Source organism: Manacus vitellinus, unplaced genomic scaffold (assembly GCF_001715985.3).
Source record: "Manacus vitellinus isolate BGI_N305 unplaced genomic scaffold, ASM171598v3 scaffold_3_pilon, whole genome shotgun sequence".
Lineage (NCBI taxonomy): Eukaryota > Metazoa > Chordata > Aves > Passeriformes > Pipridae > Manacus > Manacus vitellinus.
In genome coordinates, this window is record NW_021940535.1 from 38,446,777 (window position 1) to 38,465,139 (window position 18,363).

The window sequence follows — 18,363 nt, forward strand, 5'->3', positions numbered from 1 at the left end:
ATCAGATTTTTTTATATAAGAATAACCATGGTGAATGAAAACAAACATTCATTTAGCAATTTTGGAGAGCTACTCACACCAGATATTTGGGAAAGGGTAGAACATGTCAAAGTTCACAGAGCACACCTTGCTTTTAATGACTTGTAGTTAAGGGATCTGTGTAACCTGCTCTAGGTGACCCTGCCTTGGCAGAGGGTTTGTACTGGATGATCTCCAGAGGTCCCTTCCAACCCTCAGAATTCTGTGATTCTGTGATTTTCCAAGTCAGAGACAGTATCTTCCTATGCAGAAGAGCTCTGTGTGGATTGCTTACTTTTCATGGACTTATGAATTTTTTAAAATTTTTGTAAACTTTGTTGTGTACAGCATCTAGGTGCAGTGAATTCTACAGAGTAATCCTTTTTTTGGTATAAAGGATCTTTTTTTGTTTGTTTTTGAATCTTTCATCTGTCAATCAATCCCCAAACTCTTAAATCATGCACAGTAGAATATTCACCCTCGCCATGCTAGTCATGATGTTATAGACCCCCCCTCCCTTTCCACTCCCTTTTCCCCCAGTCATGCCTTTTGGCACGAGTGACATGGGAATGGGGAGACAGGAGAGCCCTGAAAGAGCTGTGTCAGATGCAGGCACACCTTGACTTTGTGCAGTGGTGAGGTGTGACCTTCCTGTCCTCGTATTCCACGTGAGCTTTACGTTAAAAATCCAACATCTCGCAATGAATGATTATCAGTTCAAAGTTCATTACGGTGTATAAAACCTTAGGGTTTTGGGAGATTATTGGTTTTAGGTAGGGTTCATTTTGGTTTTATTTTTCCTTTCCTCATGAGTATTACTTTCCATTTATTAGGAGTTAATCTTTGGTGTTTTCCTGGTCAGTTAGTATCAGATGGTCTATCTGGAGTCCTCTGCAGTCACCTTTTATTTTCATTGCCCTGAATAATATAATAGTCTTTTAAGATTTTTTAAAATTATAATATGTTGAAAAGCATCAGCCTAGCAGTGATCTCTATGGAACCCACCAGCAAAGTACATTAATTAAGCTGTTCATTAATCTCTTCTCTTTACTTCCAGTACTTTATCCATGAGAAAGTTTCCTCTCTTGTCCCATGGCAACTTTGCATTCTCGAAAGCTTCGCTCAAATACCTTGCTGAAAGCCTTTTGGGCTATAGCTTGTCCCCATGCTTTTGTTGTTACTTTGTGGATTTGTGAGACTTACCTTCTTTTTACACAAACCACATTAATTCCTATCTTTCATAGCATATTTATCTATTGTTCCATTAATTTTTTATTGTTCATTCTTTATTTTGATATCTATCAATTACACCAGTCTAAGTGTCAGTCTCACCAGAGTACAGTTCCCTCGAAAGCACCATACCATTTTAAAACATTTGCTTCATCTATTCTGCTTTCCACTGATCTGTTGCCAAAGCAAGTTTAATCAAGAAGTTAGATGTTTAACATTAATAGTTAAACTGTTTCAATCTCGAGTTGCTATTGAACTCCGGGACAAATACCATCTGGTCTGGGTGATTTGTTACTATTAATTTTGTCAGTTTGTTTTGTAACCTGCTCTACTGATACTGCAATCTGAGGCAGATCCTCTGATGCTTTTTTTGCCTAGAGAAAGATCTCAGCATAGGAGTTTGCCTTGGCCCCCCTGCATAGAACATAGATGCAGAAAAAATAATTTCTTTTACATTAGCTTTCTAAAACTGCATTAATGTGCATGTCTTCTTAATTTGCTCAGGTCAGTCTATAAAGCGAAGCTGTTTCCCTAGTTACAGAAAAGAAATGCTGGAGACTGCTGGATCTGTTTCAGACTTTGGGTCCTGAGGGATGAAGTTTCATTTCCCTTGCAGTTAGCAACACGAAGCAGTGTAATATGGTATCCCCTGTGTAATTTCAGGACCTGTTGTCTTGTTTGATATTATCACTGTATGGAATCAAAGGAGTTTATGATGACCCTTCCATTTCTGCTCAAAGAACAAAGGAGATGGTGAGCCACTGTCAGCTACCTGGAAGTCTTTTTTTTATCCCCATGTTTCCAACAAGCATAAACCAACCAAAACATTGTAATATTGCTCTGTGTTTTCCTTTCTCTTCTTTCCACACATGAACAATTCTAAGCTTCTTTCTTTATCTTTTTGTTGTGTGGTGGACAGGAATATCTGAGAAGCTGCTTTTCCAGTGCTGATCTAGGAAAGGGATGGAGGATACCCCATGATTCCCAGAGCAGCACTTCCTAGCCCAAATGCCACTATCAGGGCATTAAGGCTAGAGAGGATGTATGACTAAGCATTGTTCTGCAGAGCAGGAGCCTTTGCATTGTAGTCAGTGACAGAAAACCAGATTCTTTTTCCAGCTTCTTCCTAGAGTGTCTGTTCCTTTTATTGCAAAGGCAGACAGACACAGCAGATATCTGCATTATTGCAGCCTCTTCCACTGGAAAAATAGCCTTAGAAACGTTCCCTTGCTGCCATCGTGTGGTCCAGAGGATTGTTTCCTGCCAGTCTGCTTGTGCTAGTGGAATCAGCACTCTCCCAGCTTTCTCAAGGCAGTCTCTGTGAGAAGTGGTCTTAAAGTGGGAACAGGGTCATTTACCTTCTCTTGTTTGTGATCTGTTCAGAAGCAACTTATGATTCTTAATTCAAAATTATTTTATAGTTTCTAAAGTTAGTCTTTCGATTGAAATTAACTCTTTGCTCTGTGCACTTACTGTTCAGATCCTGATATTACTTCTGTTTCTCTGTGTATCAGAAGTACTATTGTAATTTTATGTATTGTTCCATGTGACTGTGCTCCCAATTTAAATTGACCTACATGTGGAGTCGCACTGTAAGGAATTTTCTCCTTTTTATCCCATTACTGGTCACCTACTTTTTTTCCCCATGTCACTGAGACAGGTCTGGGAAAATGGCTGGTTTTCTGTGGCAGTGCTGGCACAAGGGAAATATGTGGAAATGCAAGACTTGCAGTTAGTGCGGGGGGCAGGCTTCTCCTACCCCTTTTCAGGCAATCAGCTCATACCTTGGTTCTCTTACAGCAATTGCAAACCTGATACCCGAGTGGATGTGAAAAATGAGGCCCAAGATTAGGTTAAAACGATTAGCCAATTTGTCAGCTCAGAGTTTCCTTTGCATCGTTTTTAACATGCAATTAAACTGCTTCCTAGAATATTGCTGGTATCTTAATAGAGGTGAATTTCTCTTAGAATATTCAAAAGATAATCTTTTTGAGGTATTTGCATGCGTGTTTGTGTAGTTGCACATCATGCATCTCAGGGAGTTTTTGTTGAGAAAATTTTAAGTATCTGTGTGGAAACTCCAGTTGTTTCAACCTTGAATGGAAAGAAGTGGTTCCCCCTCAAGCAAAAGCAGAGTTTTTGTGTCTGAAGGATTGCAAAATTTTATGTGAAGTATGGAAGCACGGGGAAAAATATTGGAAAAGGTGATGAGGGAGCACCGGATGGAGTTGGAGGAAGCATAACATGGCAATGGATGGAAAAAACATCTGAAGTGACTCATTCTTAAATGGAGGTGCTGAGCGAGAGCTGCACGCAATGCACACTTGCTGTTTCAGTCAGGCTATTCATAGAAACAGGATCCTGTATCCTGTCTACCCGGACCTGGCAGATAAACAAGGTTGCACAAAGGGGCCTTTGGTGCCAGGTTTTGGGTCGTTGCTCAACTGTTGGCCATTCCTTTGTGTATCCTCGGCAATGAGAAAACACAAGGTGCAAACCAGTACTGGATGTTGTGGTAAGAGTGTCTATACCCTTCAAGGGTTTGCATCCCCAGAGGGCTGGCTGTTTGATGTGTTCTACCACCCCACCTGCCCTTTGTAGCACGGCTGCCCTGAGGTCAGTGTGCTCTGCACATCTGCAGCCTGTCAGAGAAGCCAATGACTTGGGCTAGTTACAAGCCTATTCCTATGCTGTGAGTGTCCAGCATTCTCACCTCCCCTTGTTCAGGGGAGGTGCTGGTTTTTTAGACTGTGTTGTCAGATTTCAAGATGACACAGTTGAGGTTTCTGGCTCTGTTTACTCCATTCGTTTGCATATATTTGCTTGTAATGCGAAAGTCTTGCTTAAATGTTATGTCCACTTTTTCTTTTGCCAGTGAGCTGGAGGCATTTGTTGAAGACCTGAAGAAGGATTCTGCTGCTTCCAGCAAGACAGTTACACTGAAAGATGTTGAAGATGGAGCCTTTCTTTTGCGTCAAGTGGGAGAAGCTGTTGCTACTCTGAAAGGTACTTTTCCTTTTTACTTGTGTTTCTTTTCTTTTAACCACAGTGGATGAGACCAGTTTTGCCTTTGATCTGGGGGCATTAACTTTTATTTCCGAAAAGATTTAGAGTTGGGATTAGGGAGCTTGCTGCATGGCCCCTGGAGAGAGGTAGATGCTTGACTGATTGACGTTCACCCAATCATCCGTTACTCCCCAGGGCTTTTATCATTCCCTCTTCGGCTTCACAGTTGTTTTCTTTGCAGGAGAGTTCCCAACATTGCAGAATAAAATGCGTGCGATCCTCCGAATTGAGGTGGAAGCTGTGAGGTTCCTAAAGGAAGAGCCACACAAGCTAGACAGCTTGCTGAAACGTGTGCGCACCATGACCGATATCCTTACCATACTCAGGAGGTGAGGGGTTTTTTTTCCTTCATACCTAAAGAATTTCCTCAAGCAAGGCTGGAACAGCTTTTGGGTTTGTGTTCTCTCCCTCTCCCCAGGCAATTCTTAGAAATTCAGCTTGCTTGCAGTATTTATAAATTATTCCTAGAGCCCTCTCAAGGGAAATCAAATTAGCCTTTCCTGTGCTCTGTGCAGTGTTTCTGATCTGACCAACAGCCTCAGTCATTGAAATCTTACAATTGAAACTAGTTCCCTCTCAACTCAGCACTTCCAGGTTTGGATAAGAAAACTTAGAGAGTGCAACAGTCCCATATGTCAGCTAATTAACTCTAGGTATTTACAGCTTTTTAAGCTAACTGAAATATTCTCTGACACTGAAACATGCATCCCCTAAAATGTAACAGTAAGAAATTAAACAAGAAAAGAGTCTAAGGGGTAAAGGTATCCTAAACCTTCTAAAAGAAAGAAATTATTTACAATACACTTCTGAATTAATGCAAATTCTTTACTCTCATCTTTACAAGGAAGATGCATGAGAGAAAGTTGAAATATTAGATAAAACTTATGTCCACTAAGTGCCAGTGTTTAGCTGTGTTTGTCACAATATATGAGCAGTAAATGACTGCTGATTTATATGACTCAGTAGGCATTGAATTTAGTTCCTACTCAAAACTGTTGGTGGTGGTGGTCTCAATTTTACATCAGTTGCAAGAAAATGTAAATCCTAAGACTATTGTCACTACCGTTATTCTAAGGAATGTAGGGTTGTCATCGTTTCCATGTATCCTGGAGCATATGTAAAATGGATTTGTCAGTACTGGCAGATGGATCAAATGGGTTATGTAACAGGTCTTCTAAGAGCCATTACTTATTTTTTCCATGCAGATAAACACCTACATCCTTTCACATTAGTTTCCTTTTATTAAAAATTACTACAGTTATTTCCTGTCTTGTCCTGCTTGGAAAGAAAAATAGAACAATAAGTTATGCATGCCAAGGTTTTACCGAAAGTCATTTTTTGTAGCAAAATCACATACTAAGCTTCATAAAGTCTGTTTCAGTAATGGAAAAACTGATGGCATTTGATGGCTCTCTACACTCGGAAGCTCACTCATTTCACAGCTAGATGTCAGAAATAGTTGCCTCTTTACATCCTCAGCTCATCCTACCCCACACTCTTGACAGACAAGACCTTTTTGGAGTATCATTTGATACAGAACCTTCATTTGAAGGCTCTGTTTTGGCAATGTGCCAGACTACTAGCTCACATTATGTGTAACTTCACCTTTCTGTGCCAATAGTACAGGAACATCTCATTTAGCTAGATACAGTATACAACATTTAAGTCAACTGATTTCTATTCTTTATTCTCTATTTTCTATTCTAAAAATCAACCCACTGTAACTCATGGTTTGGTCAAAAAGTGCCAGTACAACAGTAAAGGTTTGTAAACATTTTAAAAGACAGAACTATTCAAATTAAGACTGGACTCTTCAAAATTCTGAGCCCCTGACTCTGAGAGAAAACTGTAAAATCATGTGACTGAGCATCAGGAAGAAAACCCACCAGTTTGGTCATTTTGATATAGGTGCGTTTTCCTTGCAAGAGTTTATTGTTATGTACTGTTCACGACTCACCTGTATGTTAACCATGTGCCACACTGTTGTGTTCAATTTGGCTGGGCAGACATGTTACAGAAGGACTGCTGAGGGGTGTGGATCCATCCCAAGCCGTGCAATCCTCAGCTATGGAAAAGTCCACTGCAGCTGACACTCTGAAAAACCAGGAGGAGCACAAGCCTGTCCAGGGACACGTGCAGCAAAATCTCACAGCAGTCACATCAGAGTCCCAGGTGTCATCAGTCAAGTCAGAAGTCATCCCCTTCTCAACAATGACTGTCCATCACGTGCAGAGCTCGCCAGTTGTCATCCATCAGTCTCAGCACTCATCAGCCCTGGTCAACCATGCCCAGGGCTCACCCACTGCAGGCACTCACAGCGAAGGTGTGCCAGGTCACCTCTCAGCCACCCCGCCAGCCCCCCTGCAAGAGCCCACCACAGGATCCCAGCCCACACAAGCCACACCAGCACCACAGGTCTCTGTCAATGGCACCACCATGCAAAGTCTTTTCATTGAGGAAATTCACAGTGCAAGTACCAGAAACCGAGCTGTATCAATTGAGGTACGGTGTATTCTACTCAACCAGTTGTCCTCTCTTTGGGTCTGAGTTCCCTATCTTGCTCTTGAGGCTGCAGGTGGGATTTTTCAAATGCATTCTGGGGATTTATGTGCCTAAGCCCTAACTACACTGTACTTCTGAAGATACCCTCTGATTTTGTCCCTGCTCATTGCAGAGGGACTAGAAGACTTGTAAAGGTCCCTTACAACCCAAACTATTCTAAGATTCTGTGATTTTAAATGCAACAGGAAAATTACATGTAACCAAAATGAGTAACGCTGTTTTTTAAATTGCCTCTATTTAGAAAAGAATAATTAGATTTCTATTTTAGAATACCTTAATTTTGAGCAATAGCATATAATTCTCTGGCAACACTTGCATCCGTGGATTTCATTCACTTTTTAAATCTCCATATTCCGTATTATGGAGAAGTAAAAGTGAAAGAGTGTGAAGTTCCAGTGGTTTCACACAGATATTGAGAAAACCCACAGGTGAACTGTTGTGTCTTACTGCAGACATGCACTTTAATCACCAGTGTAAGGCCTCTGTTCCTTTAGTGAGCAGTGGCCACTGTGTGTTTGTGCCAGATCTAGCACAATGGATGTCAGAACCAGTGTGCAGTTAGTGTTAATGTATTTCCTCTAGTTGCTGACTAGAACAGAAAGAATCTATCCATATTGACCTGTAATGTTTACAAATGGTTTTTATTTTTAAATAAGTGATCAAAATGGAAGTCAGAGAAATAAACAGATGCTTTACTGGTTTTGTTTAGAAAGCTGAAAAGAAGTGGGAAGAAAAAAGACAAAACCTTGATCACTATAATGGAAAGGAATTTGAAAAGCTCTTAGAAGAGGCCCAGGCCAATATAATGAAGTCAATTCCTAATCTGGAGATGCCTCCTCAGCCAGCAGCCCTGCCTAAAGGGGATGCAGCAGAAAAGCTAGAAGTCTCAGGTAAGGTTTTCTAGAGTAAATGGCACTATAGAATTGCATATCTGGAAAAGAGAGGTTATTTTTCTAGAATGGTTTCAATTTACAGATTTTTGTGATCTTGGGGAAGGACAAAGCAATCTCTGAATACACAAAAATCTGCTTTTAAAAGCAACAATAATTTGCTATGTGTAGGTAGAACAGCAGTAAAAACTGGCAATTGCAAGCAGGAAGATCCAGATTAGGTTTTAGGAAAAAAACTCATAACAAAAAGGACTGCATGAGGCAGTGAGGAGGATGCAAGGTCCCTGTGATTGGAGAGAATGGCTTAGACTAGCATTGATCAAGAATAAGTAGAGCTACTCTGTGGTAGCCAAGGTGATGGTATGTCCTTCCAGTCCTATTTCTTTCACAATTTAACATACAAATCCATGTCTGAATTTCTTCACAATTCAAGGAGCAAAGAAGATGCCTCAGACAAACGCTGGATTTATCCCATTAGCCAAACATGAATCAGCTGTAAAATTCTTATCCAGCTACTTAAGCAATACTACATCTAGCTCTACTACTACATCTGTCTCTGACAGAGGCAATGGGAGATACTGTCTGTGGGGAGCTGCTTTCTGCAGTCTGCTAGTAGTTTCCCAGTAACCCAGCAACTGATTTTAGAGGGAATATTTCCTCCTTTTCATATCCATTATGAAACTTTGACACAGTAATTCCTCTGTACCTGCTTATACAATTTGCATCCCCGCAGCTGTGGCAGCGAGCTCTGTCTTGTGAAGGAGCTTTCCTTCATCTGTTTTAAACTGATCATGTACTGGTTTCACCAAGCTCCCCATAGTTCTGATATTCTGCAATTTGGCAAAAAACAGCTCTGCATTCCCTTTATAAAATCATGAAATCATGGAGGCAGTGGATAAACCTTTATCGTATCCTGGAGCTCCCAGCCTGCGCCACAGACTTCAGAGTGCAAACTTGCAGCTTTTCTGGTCCCTCCGTCCAGGCCAGCTGCTCCCTCCCCAGGCTGGATTCTGTTGCCCTTCTCTAACTCCACTATGTCCTTCTGGAGCTGTGGAGGTCAGAGCTGCATGCTGCACTCAAGGTGTTGGCATGCCAACCTTGTAAATAGCTGAAAAACAATGCCCTGGGGTTTGTGTGGACAAATTCATGTAGAATTTGGGAGGAGTGTTTTCAGATCCAGCATTTTGTTCTGGGTGCACCCTTGACACTGCCAAGTTGTGGCTTTTTGGATGTTTCACAACATACATGTTTAAAATAAATTCTGTTGAACCTCCCAAAATAATTTTAGAATCCTGGCACCATTCAGTGAGGTTACTGGCTATCAAAACAATTAGCTTGTATAATGTGTGGCATAAATAGAAAAAGTGCAAAAAAAGTACCATATGAGTGCAGTGAGCTGTGACATCTTAAAAAGTGCAAGGCACAGTAACTGAGAAGTTTTGTAACTTGCATAGTTAACTAATCCACTTCTAGAATACAGTTTTGCACAGTGTGCAGCCAGCAGATTTAAGAAGAAATTTGATGAGATTGAGACATTTGCCTTCTGTTGTGCATAATGAATCCTGTAATAGTAACATGAATACAGGAACAGCAAAACTTTTCCTTAATATCTGATTAAATATCTCACATACCACTCAGCTCTTCTGTGATTCAGGATGAAAAGTTCAATATCAGTCTGCTGTAGATTAGAAAACTGAGCACTGCAAGAAAAGACAGACCACCTATTTACCAATATAACACATAAGAAATTTTGGCCATAAATTAGCCAAACTCAATTGAGCTTTAGCTCAACTGCAGAACCCAGATAGATCATGTTGCCAGATTATGTTGTCTCAGCCATTCTCCACACAGAACCTCTCCCAGTGAAGAAAACCTTTTTTTTGCTCTGCAAAGCACAAAGCAAAGTAAAATTACACACTTTACACAGTCTTTCAGAGGACTGTAAATGTTTCTTTAGTGTCTTAACTCTAACACATCTTTGTATCAACATTGTTCAATGAAAAAATTGGGGAATATTTCTAGCATGTACATTAGAAATTGGGCTCCTTCATCTCTCTTTGTGCCTTCATATATGAGAATGCCCTGATTTTTGCAAGTGCTGAGTGATCAGTAGCGCTTTTTCATTAAAGATAGTTTATCTGACTGTCTCAAGGCAGGCATTATTATTTTGAAATTTTTTGGATTTATTTTGGTACAATTAGAAGTCTGTATGGTGGAAGAAATTAATTCCAGTCTGTCTGTGCCTGTTGAAGAACGCTGCAGTTTAGTGAAACAGCTGGCAACAAACAACTCCCATTTTGTTCACAGAAGTGCTGAGCCCTTTGGCATCAAAGATAGGGTTCCATAAAGGGTAGGGTTTGTTCATGGGCAGTCTCAGGCTCAGTGAGTTGAACTTATTCAGTTACTTATTCAGTTACTCCTCCGTCTTTAAATATGCCAGAATTCAGCCATGGGACAGGGGGAAAGTATCAGAATAAGGTCTTTCACTCGATTTTTTTCCTCCCAAGTTTTTTTCCTTCCCATTTATATTGGAGAAATATAATTTTTTAGTAAATAAAGCTTCAAAGGTGGATTTCTATTTTACATCTTGCCCAGTGTCACTGTACTGACTGTGAGCGAACCCCATCACCACCTCTCCTTAATGACTCCAGGTAAGGGATGTGAAGGGAATTAGCCTCGATAACCTGTGCAAGTGCCACACTCACTGACAATTTCTTTTGCCTGTATTCCTCCTTTTTATCTCTCATTTTGAAGATGGAGATGGATGAATGTCTCAGAGATGTGAATGATGGTAGGAATCATGCTCTCTTTGTGTCTTCCATGTCTCTCATCCAGTCTTACTCTCATTAAGTGGGAGAAAAACTTGGACATTCTTGCAGTCAGAGCCACTACCAGTTTGAGAGTTATGGGTCATGCCTGTTAAAAGGAGCCCAAGGATTTGCAAAGGTCCTACATCATAGTCTGCTAAACAGCATCTTTTACAGCAGCAGATCTTACTTTGGACTGGTAGGACTACATCTGATGTAATTAAAAACTAAGTGGTGTGTATTGACCAAGGAAGTGGTCAAATGTAAAGTACATCTGGAAATTCCTGCAATCCTGCAAGTGAGTGCCAGATAACCAGGGAGGGATATAATACAACAGAACATTTCATTAAGCTTAAACAGCTTCAAAGAACATTTGAGCTAAGAAGGGAACAAAGATGAGGCTGGGTCAGACAAGGGCTCTGTCCAGCCCCAGTGGCCAGCTGGAGCACTGGAGGACCCTGACACAGCCCCAGGAGTGTGCAGTTGGGCAATTACTTGCCCAGAGGGAACACTTAGCCCTAAACAGCTGGGTAATCCCAAAAGCAGGAGGTTTTATCTTTCTGGATTGTATTTATTCCAGCTGTTTATATAACACTGAGTAGCTGCAGAAAGGTCATTCTTTTGCTCTTGTAAATGAACATTGTAAATGGCAGTGTGAAAATGGTGGCTTTTGCCATGTATTATGCCTGTGAGCAGGAACATATAGGGGCAGGTCACAAGCAGGGTAATGCTACTTCTGAAAAAAGTGCTGTCCAGAGACAGTGGGGAGGAGGAAGTGGCAGCTGGTGGGGAAGCATAGTCAGGGGGAATGCCAGTTTCAGAAACTGGTCTTCTCTTGGAAGACTCTCCTCAGATAGCAAGGGCTGGTTCTGCTCAGCCTTTGTGTGTGGTATTTGAATCTTCTTGGGTAAGAAAAATGTATATAGTGCTCTTATATGGTAATTCAAGGGCAAAACTGTGCATTCCTGGAATAGTAGTAAATAAAATGAAAATAAATGCCTTTCCAGTTGAGGCAGATACGCAAATACTGTTTTCCTCTCCTTCACCTATGCTTACTTTGTGCTGCTCTGTTTACCTGCAGAAGAACTTCCTGATGGAGAACAGGATAATGACAAGCTGACCAAGTCTCCACCTCCTCCGCCTCCACGGCGCAGTTACCTGCCAGGGTCAGGACTAACCACGACGAGATCGGGAGATGTTGTCTATACAGCCAGAAAGGAGGCTGCTGCTGTCAAGGTTTGATGATTCATACTCTAGGCAGTCAGACTGTTGATGAGTGGTTGGCAGAGGGACAGGCCACAGGCTTGGGCCTATGAAATAATGTTGAGACAGAGCTATGTCCTGGAGAGCTACTGAGACTGCTTACCAGGATACACTTCTCTTAGGCCAAATGAACAAGTAGGATTTGACCAGTTCTGTTTACAGGAGTCTTACTGCTCATATTTCCTAGCAATGTAGAAGGCAAGTTACAGGCTGTTTTCCTTTAGAGTGGTAAGAAGATTAAAAATAATTAAAAAAAAAGCATGCTTTAGACAGATGGGGACGATCAGCTCAGATTTCAGTGTTGTTACAGAAATCTTGCAAATTAGTTTCTTTGGGCTTCTTTTCCCCATCTGTTCTGTTCTCTGAAGGAAGTGGAGGGAAGTCCAAGTTAGGAAGCTTTTTAATCTGTGAACATGCAACATCATCAGCGATATTGGTTGCTTTTGAACTGATGAAGTAGCAGGAAGAAGGACGTTGCAATAGGGGAGTTGCAGTAGTGTTGAATTTTCAGTGTTTGCTTTGCATCAGGAGGGCTCAACTATATCATCTGTCTGTGCTTTCTTATCCACTTGTAGGAATGCAGTGAGGATGCTGGGCAAATAGCACAATCCAAAGCCCCTAAAGAGGATCAGGCATTGTCTCGGAGCACAGGACATGCTATAGCATCAGCTGCAAAAGATGAAGAGGAAGAGGAAGGAGATAAAATAATGGCTGAATTACAGGTATGCCTTTTGGGTTGCACATGAAGACACCTGTGCCTGGTATAATTTCTAGGGCCTCAACACAATTTCTAGCTCAGAACATGAAGGAAAGTAGGTCTGCCAGTCTCACCCAGTCCCACATTGTTGCACTGAGTGGTACACTTTTTGGAAGCACCACCCAAATTTTGTTCAAGAGGTCTGAAGCTGAGAGAGTGATCTAGAATGTACTAGCTGCCACTGGAGAAGCCTGCAAAGGTAGATGGGACAAGTAAAATATTGGTGTGCATTTGGTGTCGTTGTCCCTGGCCTAGTATTGCTCACCTAGTACCAGAATGGCAAAGTGCTGAGAGCTTTGTTAACTTCAGTGGGAACAGAGAATGTGGGCTCTGCTTCTGGTGGGCTGTGCTCACTCGTTCTGTGCTGTGGTTCGAAGTTTCCTGGAGTGTTTGAGCACTGAGACATTGCCTGTTCCCCGTTGTGTAACTGGTACATTACTCTGCTAGTGGCATAGAAGTAGTGATCTCTTGCTGGTCCTTTACTTAACATCACATAGGCCAATTTACTTCAGTGATGGCCATGCTGCTGTAAAAGCCAACTATTCCAGCTGCCATCAGTGAGCTCTAGCTTCCCAGGGGCACCTGCTGTCCTCTTCCATGCCCATATGAGGAAAGGAGATGTGGGTCAGCTTAAATGGCTATAATTTCTGACAGTGTGTTTCAGAGCACTGTCACGGCATGAGATGATTCCTGCTGTCCACCTGCCAAAAGGTGGGTTTGGTGCTGCCCAGGGAGCGCTTGCAGCACAGGGGACATGGGCATTAAGCAGTAACTGTTATGTCTGATGGGTGCACCCTGCCCCTTTACTCTGTTCTCGCCCACCAGTGCTTCAGACAGCTGCTTTGCAGGGACCAGCTGCTAATGACCAGCGCGACAGGAGAGCTGGGGACAGGGAAACTGTCACATCATCTCCTGTCTCTGGGAAAGCAGCCTGTCTGCCTTGCCACTGGTGACAGTGAAGTGGAGGTCAAGGTCTGGAAAGGGGGGCTGAGAGGAGCCAAGGAGGAGAAATAGGCGTGGTTGCTCAGCAGGGGGATGTGTGTTTAAATGATAGTTTTGGGGACTAGGAATACTCATTTTAAAGTGATACCAAATACCAGGTATATTTTAGAAGGTTAACAGAGTACCATGTTTTAGAAAGGGCAAATTTCTTGATCTAGAAGCTACAGGCTCATTAGTTTGATATCAGTCATAGGTAGAAAAAACGGAAAATTATGTATGAGATTCAATCAGTGAAGAGCTAAAGGACAGCTATAAACAGTTATGCAGTAAATACAATGCAGTGGAGCACAGATCTGTCAAAGCAAACAACACTCTTTGATCAGGTAATAGGTTTAACTGCTTAAACTGAATTGTATACCTATACACATTTTTGATCAAACATGATACAACATTCTGATAAAAATATCATACCTCAGAGTATACCAGAAAAACCCTATCATAGGACAGTTGAGTTGACTGGGGTTGAAAGCGCTGCCCTTGGTCCCGTAGGGATCAGCTACAGGCCCAGTGTCACTCTGTACTTTCATCAAGAACCTAGAAATACATTTAAAATTATGATAGCAATCACTTAATGGTCATGTGGACTATAAAATCCGCATGAAGAACAACAACATATAGTCCAGGCCACAACTGCCTGGACAATGTCTTGAAAAAAAACCCAGGATTTGCAGTAACAAGTTGACAGGAGCTCCCAGGTCAGTGCTGTTGCTACAAAATTGTGTCTGCTTTAGATGTAGATGTGAGAACAGAGAGTATTTTCATCTGTGTGTACAGGATCAGCAAGATCAACACTGGGCTGCTGCACCCATAGCTAAGTATCCATGTGTCCCTCATTTGAAAAGACTGTTAAGAATATGAAGGTTTAGAAGAGTACAATGTGAAGATTTTTAATGTAGCAGAAAAAGACATAATAATAAGCAGCTGCTGTAGCACAAAATGTGTTTGGAGATTGTTACAGATATTTCAGAGCAAAGTAGATAAATTAACAGATTACCAAAGGGAAATAGTGGCTTCTTTGTCACTTGAAACCTGAAGGACTTTGAGGATGCCTGACTCAAACCTACATCAGTGGTCTCACAAATAGGTAAACTATTTGTGGGGAAAAGTCCATATCCTGTATTATGAGGAGCAACACTATTTTTTCTATTAGTTTCATGTCATCTTAGGTACTCTGGTCTATAAACACAAATGGGATATGGTGAAAAAAACAGAAGAAACTCTACATCCTGATTTTTTCACTGTATTTTTTTAATTATTCTTTCTTTTCTGATTTGCATAAACATGCAATACGTATTAGGATTACAGTCTTGAAAGAACAGGCCTGATTCTAATTGTAATCAGGGCTCTTCATTTCATGAGTTACCAGGAATTAAATAATTTCCCTAATACATGGTATAAAAATAAAATCTTTCTGCACATCATGGTGTGTCTGACTCCTGTAAGCACTTCTCCCTCTTCGCTTTGGCTGGCAGAGATGTCCTGCCTGTACATCTCACTTGAAGGTGTGCTGTGCCAGTAGAGGCCTGCAGAAATTCCAGGGATGCACATTTGCAGCCAGCACTGCACAGTGATAGTGGCAGTGATAGTTTTGCTCCTCCAGATCTAGGAGCCAATTGCATAGAGAAACTCAAAGGAAATGGAGGGAGGATAGCGAGATAAAGGGATAAAAAGTCCAGGCCATGCCTTGGGGTACACATGGTGGAAGGCCAGTGGTCCACAATGTCCATATGTTTGGGACTGTCACTGTCTGGTGCATTAATGACGACTGTGGTAAAGACTCATCTCCATGGCTAAAGTTTTAATAACGGTTTGTGTGGGGAGAAGTGGAGTTAGGTAAGTCTTGCATGACTACCAGCCACTAGGAAGTAGGTACTGTCACAAGCCAAAGTTTGTCATGGGCTTCCTACTTAAATTTAGATAGTCTGTAACACCTTGGTGTGCCTTCATCTCCCCCTCTGCAAAATCAGAAATCAAGCTCATCCTCCTTACAGGGAGCACTGAGGTTGGCATGATGTTAGAGTGCAGTCTTGGCAGACCAGAGCAGATGCCCTGGTTCTCTTAGGCTGATAGTCTAAAATATCTATTATCTCACAAGCTTGTAGATAACACTGTTGACCTGTGACTGTTAAAAAAAAATGCTCTCTTTGTAGTCAGTCATCTCCAGACGTTTCTGTGTAAAAATTCTTGGTCTCCTGATAACCTGCAGTATTTATTTCCTAGGCTTTCCAGAAGTGCTCTTTTATGGATGTAAACTCAAACAGTCATGCTGAACAGTCCAGAAATGATACACATGTTAAAGACATAAGGCCTGGGACTTTAATGCATCACAAGGAAAAGAAGGTAACAAGTGGCAATTGTAAACATGCCACCCGGTCTTGGCATAACCTTCTTTCCTTCAAAACTAATCTTATATCTCACGTCCTGTTCTTTTTAACACCCACCCACCACTGCCCAGTGGTTTCCTTCCTTTTATCTCAGTATGGTTCAGAAACTCTCACATGGAACATTACAATAAACTACATTATGTGTCTCATCAGCAATTATACAGTGGTTGCATGAAGTTTTATGATCCTGTAAAATCAAAAGAAGATCCGTCAGTTTCTGCCGAAGAGATGTTCTTCTTAGAATATCCATCCTGTACTGCTCTGGCAGTGGATGGTGAAGCATCTCTCCTAAGCTTGATTCTCCTAGAGGGGAATAAATGGTTCCTCTCAGTCTCTAGAACCAATTTAGAGAACTTCTCATGTATTTTATTTCATTTGTTGGTCCCAGGAATAGTTATTAGATATCCAGGAATCCCATTCAGTTTATTGGTTGACAAGAGTCAAGGTGGATAAGCAAAATTTGCCCTTATGCTAAAAGTTAATGCCCAAAATTCACTCTTCAGTTGTGGGACTTGGAGGTTCCACGTATCTGGGGCTGTGGCCAAGCTGGGGTGAATTTCACAGCTGGGTCTGCACTGGAGTTGGCAATTGAGTTGATTGGTCTTAGTGGGCAGCATATGAGCAGGATAAGAAAAGGACAAATATTTCTGCCCTTGCTTTTTACGTGAAAGTTGCGTCACTGCTGGGTTTAGGGGGTCATGCAGGCATGACAACTTGTCAGCCAAATGTCAGTTTGCAGTGATGAGGGGTACAGAGGAGAAGGACACACAGCTCTTCAGCACAGCATTTCAACTTTGTCGTGCATTTTGTGTGTAAGGTCAGGGCATTGCGCTCAAGGACTTGGCTTGGGGCTGCCCAAACAGCAGTTCTGGTCTAAAGCTGCAACACCTGGCTGGGGGAGGGTAAATTAGGTCCATGGGTATGAGGGAAAAATTGCTTTGTTGTGGAGTGTATGACAGCATTACAGATTAAAAAAAAGGTGTGAATTCATCCTCATTACTACTGGAGAGTGAATGAAAAGATCATATTGTTACATGAAATTCTGGGTAACCACTCAGGACACTGCACATCCTGTAACACAAACATTTCTTTGAAAGGTGCTGCCAAGTAGTTGCCATAAGCTGCTGTTTATTTGAATAACACAGAGTCCAGGAAATTAAGGCTAATGAGATCTGTTTTTGTAATCTGACATAACAGAGTGTTTATTGACTTTAAATATGGAGCATTATGGTCATGATAAACTCATAGAGGAAATGAACTTAGTTGCAGTTTTATTTTTGTAGTAGAAAGGCAGCAGTTCCTAAAATGAGATATATTGTACAGTGACACCACAAGATGTTGCACTGAGACTTGGAACTTGCTAAAAAAGATACAGTCAGCATATCCATAGGGAACAAGTGCCATTAAGTGACTTGGCCTAATTCTAGGAGGGTCTGGCATGTAATGGGACTGGGAGGCACCACTTAGCAAGCTGGGGATCACAACCTGGTGTTTTGTTCCAATGCAGGCTCTCAGCACGAAGTGCAGACAGTGTCAGCCTGCCCATTGATGAACCACTGCCTGTGCTGGTTTGCATGGCAGCTCCTCCTTATTTAGAAATATGAGGGATGTCAAGGTATCCATGGAGCAGCTGTTCAGCCTTGTTACTGCTGAACAAGCCTTTGTAGAGGTGAACTGTGATTCTGGTCTGTTGCTGACTTTCTCACTGCTGTGTTTTGATTGTGTGTAAAGTTTTTCTGTGTAAAATCCTCAGACAGTATATAAGAAAATATCACGAGGTGTAGAAACTATGCCTGGTGACCCTCAGAATGCACAGGGAGTGCATGCAATAGCCAACCTGGTGATTTCTGTACCATCACTCATTCGTCTCAGTTGGGAGAGCAATGCTCCTGGCAGTTCTGCACATCTTGATGCTTATATAAGTATAATATAAGCATCTGGTGTGTTAGGAGTCAGCTTCTAGTGTCAAGCAATGTCAGCAGTATCGCTTTTGGTTCACTGTCTTCAGGCACTTGAGGCCAAGTTAATTTCATTGCTGGTGAGTTGTCTTTTGACTGTAGATTTCTCTCATGCTCTTTCATAGGTATGGTGTCTCTCCTCAGGTCATTCCCTCACCCTGATGATTGGTGTTTATCCTAAGCTGTCACTAGCACTTAAACCAAGCCCCAGAGAAAAGCCTGGTATTATGAAACAGCATCTTCAGGGGTCCTCACTTGAAAATAAAGAAAAATGTCCCCTTAAATTTGCTTTGCTGGGAATATACTACTTTTGAGCCAGTGGATGACCTCTTTGTGTGGTGTTTGGAGTTCTGGTATAAACGAATATAGTTCAATGTTTCATTCTGTACTTCCACAGGCACTGCAGGGTGCCACTGATAATTTTGA

General features: G+C 41.7%; 1 protein-coding gene across 17 annotated transcripts in view; it reads left to right on the forward strand.

The window, feature by feature from the left end:
* KIAA1217 (KIAA1217 ortholog) overlaps window positions 1–18,363 on the forward strand; it is a 335,939-nt gene that overhangs the window by 312,857 nt on the left and 4,719 nt on the right. For 13 of the 17 annotated variants that reach the window (XR_001920999.3, XM_018075554.1, XM_018075544.1 and 10 more), the window contains 7 exons: window positions 4,124–4,254; window positions 4,496–4,643; window positions 6,321–6,816; window positions 7,586–7,766; window positions 11,655–11,809; window positions 12,412–12,558; window positions 15,816–15,935. Coding sequence is in view for 16 of the 17 variants with exons in the window: in XM_018075554.1 (XP_017931043.1) it covers window positions 4,124–4,254; window positions 4,496–4,643; window positions 6,321–6,816; window positions 7,586–7,766; window positions 11,655–11,809; window positions 12,412–12,558; window positions 15,816–15,935 (1,378 nt within the window). In the remaining variant the exon portion in view is untranslated. The remainder of the gene's footprint in view (window positions 1–4,123; window positions 4,255–4,495; window positions 4,644–6,320; window positions 6,817–7,585; window positions 7,767–11,654; window positions 11,810–12,411; window positions 12,559–15,815; window positions 15,936–18,363) is intronic. The other 4 variants (XM_018075558.3, XM_018075548.1, XM_018075556.1 and 1 more) reach the window with 1 other exon arrangement.